This window comes from Limulus polyphemus, unplaced genomic scaffold (genome assembly GCF_000517525.1).
Source record: "Limulus polyphemus unplaced genomic scaffold, Limulus_polyphemus-2.1.2 Scaffold194, whole genome shotgun sequence".
NCBI lineage: Eukaryota > Metazoa > Arthropoda > Merostomata > Xiphosura > Limulidae > Limulus > Limulus polyphemus.
In genome coordinates this window covers 486428-493427 of record NW_013665804.1, presented here as the reverse complement: position 1 = coordinate 493427, position 7000 = coordinate 486428, and the positions used below count along the sequence as shown (strand labels likewise).

Genomic DNA, 7000 nt, shown 5'->3' with positions numbered 1-7000 from the left:
TGAATAAACAGCACGTACTTCACTTGTTTTCAAATATATAGATATTCAGAACAAGTTAACGTGTGTATAATAAATTCTTCAACACTATAGATATTATGGACATATCATAAATACTATATGTATAGTTCTCTACTTCTTGTCAAATATCCACTTAGGCCTATTCAATTACTTTAGAATTTCAGTTGACAAGCCAAACTATCCTCTCTATTTCCATCGCACTAGTATTCTCCGTGATTCACTTACAATTGTGGCGCGAGTTACTGTAATCATTTGGTCTTCTTTCTTTTGAAGATCCCCTGTTCCTATTGTCAAACTACAATCAGGCTGATTCAATTACTTTAGAACCACACTTTGACGGAATAAAATTATTTTTAATATCTTCTTTTCTACTGTTAGTTTCACTCTAACATATCAAATGTTAGACCTATCACTTCTACAGTAGTTAACTTCATACCAACTTTATTCTCTATTGCTATTATCTGTCTGCTTCTGTCTGTCTGCTGCTTCCCGCTCGTCTCACGCTATTTATATATTTATCACTTACTCGTCTGTTCGCCTTCTATATTCTCGACGTCAGTGAATTGTTAACAAAACTTCCTACAATCGTCTGATTTTAACTCTTATTATAACAAAAACTAAACAATAATAAAATATTCACTCACAAAAATAAATTAATCTATATTTTTATATTCTCGACGTCAGTGAATTGTTAACAAAACTTCCTACAATCGTCTGCTTTTAACTCTTATTATAACAAAAACTAAAGAATAATAAAATATTCACTCACAAAAATAAATTAATCAATAATATCTAAACCAAACAGTCTTTTATGTCATGACAATCATGAATTACTTTTTTGTGTCAGTAAACACTGAACTTTCTATGCCATTGTCTCTCATAAAATTTTTTTGTTTGTAGTTAAGCACAAAGCTACACGATGGGTTATCTGTGCTCTGCCCACCGCGGGTATCGAAACCCGGATTCCAGCGTTGTAAGTCCGCAGACATGCTGCTGTGCCACTGGGGAGCGCTCATAAAAGTTACCACTGTTTCACATCAAATGAATTATTGCAGGCTCGGAATCTTGTAAGTGATAACTCATTCTCCCAACAGGTACAGTGAATTTTAGTTGGAAGTAACTTCAACCCGCTAGTTGCAGATATTTATTTATTCCAACTAGAATTTTCACACATTACAAACTTTACTAGGAAAGACAATAATAAAGCTTTTGTACATCAGTCGTGCTTGTAGATATATATATATATTTATGGTATTCTTATTCCACATTATCAAGAGTTTCTGGACACAGTTTAAAATTTATTCACCACAGCTCATTCTAGGAAAATAAAACTATTCCACTAAAAACTAAGTAAATCACCATCATTACATTCAGCATCAAAGTTATAAACTTTCCATTCTCAAATATGAACATTCCAAACAAATTAGGTCACGACGTTCACTGCTCTTGACTTATTAGATACAAATAATTTGTTAATCATTACAAGATTTTCTGGACAGAACCCATAAACTAACTTGTAGTTTTCATAACTGAAGTTTCTCATTGCAAAAATCAAATACAAAATCATTTCAATGCTGTAAAACATTCAACAATATTCTTGCTAAAGACTATGGGTTTTGAAATTTTACAGAGTATCACAACATTTTAAAAGTTTTCACGTCCATATGATGTATTATTTGTATTGGCCTTTCGTATTTCTAAAGGCTTATTGTGTTTCAATTTCGGCTTTTAGATTCGGATAGTTTCTGACGTTATATAGTTGAGGGTGCTGTAACGAGTTTTCTTTGGTAGAGTGCGATGCTGGAGAGAGCAAGTTTTCAAAGAAATATACATTACTGACTATGACTCAAGAGGGAACTAGTGTTTGTGATATACTGTGCTATTCTGTTTATATATTGTTGCTTTTATTAATAATATTGATTATATTAGTTAGCATATCGAATGCAATTACTTTTTCTTTTGTCATTCATTGTTATACTTATATCTATATCAATATAATAGTACTGTCTGTTGTATGTCTATGGAACTACTCCGCAGGGTTTGGATGGATATTCACCAAAATTTGTATGGAGGTTCATCAGGTCCATGCGGGGGTGTATTTTTTACATTTTTTTGTTTTGCAGTTTTTATGGCCGTTTGTGCATTTTTTACAGTTACACACAAGGGAAGCAACTTTTCATGTCCTAAGATAACCTTTCATTAATCATGAATTTACATAACTTTTATCCATTTATTCCAGCTAGTAATAAATATGGTTTTGCATTGTTAAAACTTCTATCTAGGACACTTAGGTCTAATATAAATCTTCTAAGGTAGCTGAACTTCGTGAGATAATTGTTAACAGCGAAGATACCCAACTGCATTTCAATCTTTACAGGTTAAAAACGTAAGAAAAGTATATTTAACTAACTATACTGATGGCCAGGTTCATTTCTAGTTTCACTCTAAATACATAGGTTGCTCTGGTTGGAAGTAATTATTATTGAAGGTGTTTTGTTAAGTTAATCTAACTAGCTTAATTACTAAAATAAATTAATAATTAAGTAAAGGTTACAATTCTCAAGTAAATATGATTTCAACTTATTTATTCGAAGTTATTTAATTAGAGTTACAAATACTTACAGAAGATTTGTTTCCGAGCGTATTTTATTTAGCACAATTATTTCTTTTGCTGAACTCAAAATATTTTTCAAATATTTTTATATCAATACGCATCACTCTGGGTAGTTGTCTATTTAGCGTTTTTATTAATGGATTATTGCTTCTAAGTTTTCATTAGCTCAACATTTTAAAGAAAAGTCTTTGATTAGACATTGTAAAGTTATGCTCTGTGAGTCCAAAGATGATTACTAATGATAAATACACATGATGATGGAGACTAAAATATATGGAGATTAATAATTAGAATATTGATTTAATTCTTATGTACTGCTATCCGTAGGTATATGTTTTCAATGTGAAGAATAAAACAATAAGAATTGAACCCTCGAATCTTATATTGAAATATTAAAGTTGAAAATGTTGAAAACAAATATTGTGAAAATTACTAACCAAAGTACAATGGAAAAATGATCTATTACGTTTTAATGGAGGTCCAGTAGTCCATTCCTAAAATTTCATGTATAATTTCTAGGTTTAACTTTTTATTTCAGTTTTTATTGGATTTTAGAATCCTTATACAGATGGTTATCAACCGGCTGTTAGAAATGTTATTTTACAGTAGGATAATAAATGTCACCAGAAACTGGCACTATTAACAAACAGTAATATTAACGCTATATATTCAAGAATTAATATCTTTGTGTTTGGTTAAGGATGTCGCACTTTCTAAGTATTTTAATATAAAGACATCACATTACAAAAAGGATTTCATAAGACACCTACATTTTCCACACTATAAAATGTATGGAGGTACTACATTTTCAGAAGAATTTTCTTCTATAACTGCTTTCACTTTAAAATATGAAGGGAATTATATGATAATATGATTATCACCAAAAGGTTTCACTGGATGTGCAGGATGGATAATGTGACTATGTACTTTAGCTTGATTTTAAGGTGCTGCCATCTGTTACTACATATTGTTATTATTAACGATAAATACTTTAAAAGTAAAACTACATTGTGCAGCTTTGTGCTTAACTGCAAACAAACGAACTTGATGTTAATGCATTGAACTCGAACACATTGCAAACAAAATAATCATTTCTTTTTTTATTATAAAAAATGCATTCTAAACGTACCAAACAGTTCTGATAATAAAAACAAATTACCGTGAAGCAGAGGCCCAGTATTCAATTCCCAAACTTTCAACTAACTTGTATTAAACTTTTAATGTTTAAAATCACTCCTGTATGTAACTGCTGTATTTTATATATTAGTTATTTGTTATCTAAAATATCTATTCTGTCTTCGAGAATACGCACTTATTCGTTTGGCTGAGTACAAAAGTTAGGAGTACAGATGTATTTCATTCTCTAATTTATTTCTAGAAGAGTCAAGGGTTCATATTTAGCTGTGTGAGTTGAGCATTTTGTCTTTGATTACGAATGTAGCTCTTTAATTGGACTAGTAATACGAACGTAAGTGTATTTCTGTACGGTGGACTAATTCTACAAATACAGAAGTACTTCTGGTTATTAAACTAACACTTCATGGACAGATGTGATTCTGTTTCATTGATTTTGTATGACGTCCGATTACTTTGCGATACGATGGCCGCCATTTCTCCCACGAAGCCACTTTTCCTTGCACCTTTGATATCTACTTTCGCCATAGACTTCGACCACATAATTCTCCATGTTCCTTTGTGCCAATGCCCTAGATAATGCGCAATTTAGGTATTGTGCACGGGCCTCCTGATCCCTACCAAGAAAATGTGAATTACGAGTTAGGCGGTTTAAATGAAATGCATTTGCTCAATGCAATATTTATTTTAAGTTGCGCATATTGTGAGTTAGACGGAGTCATCTTAAACCATCTTGGAAGTTAGTTTTATCCAAAATTATAGGTAAAACATACCCCAGACACAAGAAGTACTATTTTTTAATATCTAAACAAATGCCTCTGTACAACTTAATTCCGTGCTAAGATACTCGAGGGCTAATTACGCTAGCACCTAATTGTGAAGTGAAGACTATAAGAAGGCAACTAGTCAGCACCGGCATCTAATCTCGATATTATGTAAACAAGGTCAAAGAACAATTAATAATAAATACTGAGTGAATAAGAAGATACAGTAACAATGAGGTGTAACTATTAAACAAATAAAAAGATAAAGTAACAAATAAGTCTACTTTTGAAGCAAATAATAATATAAATTAATTGTTACACACACACACACACACACACATATATTCATATTACACAAACAAGGGGATGAAGTAATAATGAAGTCTGTATACACTAATGCTGGAACGAGCAGTGTCAAGTCTATTAACTCCTCAACGATGTCGATCACGTAGCGATCGATACAGATTTTCAAATTGAACCTCCAAACTTACAATTCAACTAACAATGTCTTTTTATAATTTAAAAATGAGTAAAATGTTCTTAAACGGGAATATACGTTAATCGTATGTACTGTTAATTTCTATGCCAGCCTACAACACCATGAAATAGTACTTAGAGCAAGAACTTAATATTATGCCAGAATATTAATATGCCAGAACTTTGGCATATTAATTAGATGAATTCATACATATATACATATACGTATATTTGTTACAATGCAATATTTAGTCAGTACAGGTTAGTGTTACAAGACTGGATTGTTACCTCACACTTTATCTAGTTAGTACATACTTACTTCACAACAGTATGCTGCCTCATTATCTATAGTACAGCCTAGTGTTACAAACTTGAGTTGCTACAACACATTGTTTTATTGAAGTTGGTTAGTGTTACAAAACATAATCTAACTAGTTCTCCCAGATAGTGATTCACAGCCTTGTTTTTCACTCAAAACTCGTTTGTAAACAGAAATGGCCAGTAATGACCGAGTTTGTTTTAGCGTAAAACTACAAAATAGATATGTGTGCCCTGTCTACTCCAGGGGATCGAACCCGGGATTTTAGAGTTCTAAGTCTGTAAACGGGTCCACTGAGGTACCACGACTTAGTCTCTAGGTTTAATGCGAAAGGACATGGCATACTAAATATTTAATAAATACACAAATAAAGTATTATCTATTTCGAAAGTCTGTTCGTGACCCTTTCACACAGTCTAACTTCCAATTTTGGGTCACAACTAACGACTTTAGAAACACTGCTCGAGCAATTCTCTAAAGTGTTACCACTTTCTAACTACATGTACTTCGAATGCTACCAGGACGATGAACACAGCTGATAATCCCTGATTCAGTGCAAGAAGTTGAGGTTTGCTAACACGTGAGATTCGGTCATACTCACTGGTTGGCTTACATAGCTCCTCGTGTCTCTTTTACGGTAGGACTACTTCAGCTCGAGGTAAAACTCGCAGTATTGACAGTAAGCCAAAACTTGAGTCAAATAAAAAGTTGGTTAAAATATTGCCGCTTAAATAGAAAAAGAGAAGTATTAGTAAAGTGATAGGGTTATAAGGCTAAAAAAAAGGACACAATGAAAAGATCTATCCTCAACCTTTATCATAACGTTGCTGCTCTGTGGAACCCCATCATCTTTTTTCTGGCTCCGCTTGTTCTCTTACTGATTCCTTTATTGGTCCATACAAAAGTAAGATCTGCAATCAATTCATTTTAAATATATACTTATATAGGAGATAAAGTGTTGCTTAGAGCGTGCGATGTACTGGTTAATGTCGTTTCCGTGGAGATCATAAAAAGCAGAAGCTTTCAAGATCTTTGAAAACTTAACTTGTGGAGTCAACATTGCCGTGATTAGATATATATCTACTTTTTGTTATTTGTAAACAAAAGGCTAAACACGTACGTCTTTTTGTATTATGAATGTTAACAGCAAGCTTCCAATGAGCGTGTACTTTAATTATTTTATCATTGAGGTAACCGGGGCACAGTTTATAATATACGTCAAGTCTCAAAGTTATTAGTCCCCAGTCTTTGTTTTATGTCCTCCGGTGCGACAGCGGTAAGTCTTCGTATTTACAACGCTAAAATCTGGAGTTTGATTCCCCTTCGGTGGACACAGGAGATAGCCCGATGTGGCTTTGCTATAACAAAACACACACTTTGTCTTACTTTTCTGTTTAACAATTCGTTTCTATAGGAACAACAATATATATACTATAAAATAGTTATCAGTTGTAGTTCTGTACTGTTTTTTATTTTTTTATATTTGTAAATGCTGAAATTATCAGGAAAATTAAGACAATAGCAAGAAAAACAGCTAGAAAGCTATATATACCCTTAAAATACAAAAATTTTCCAAGTGAATGAATTCTGCTTTCATATGCACTTGTATCATACGTTTAATTCTTGGATATATCCAAAAAATCATCATTAGTAATATATTTTTATCACATAATT

At 32.3% G+C, this 7000-nt stretch overlaps 1 protein-coding gene across 4 annotated transcripts in view; it reads left to right on the top strand.

Annotated features, from left to right (window-relative positions):
- The first annotated feature begins 5897 nt into the window (after positions 1-5897).
- Positions 5898-7000, top strand: part of LOC106478258 (solute carrier family 13 member 5-like) — a 33216-nt gene continuing 32113 nt past the window's right edge. For 2 of the 4 annotated variants that reach the window (XM_022381836.1, XM_022381834.1), the window contains exon 1: positions 5898-6230. In XM_022381836.1, the coding sequence (XP_022237544.1) occupies positions 6117-6230 (114 nt within the window). In that variant the 5' untranslated portion in view covers positions 5898-6116. The remainder of the gene's footprint in view (positions 6231-7000) is intronic. The other 2 variants (XM_022381838.1, XM_022381835.1) reach the window with 1 other exon arrangement.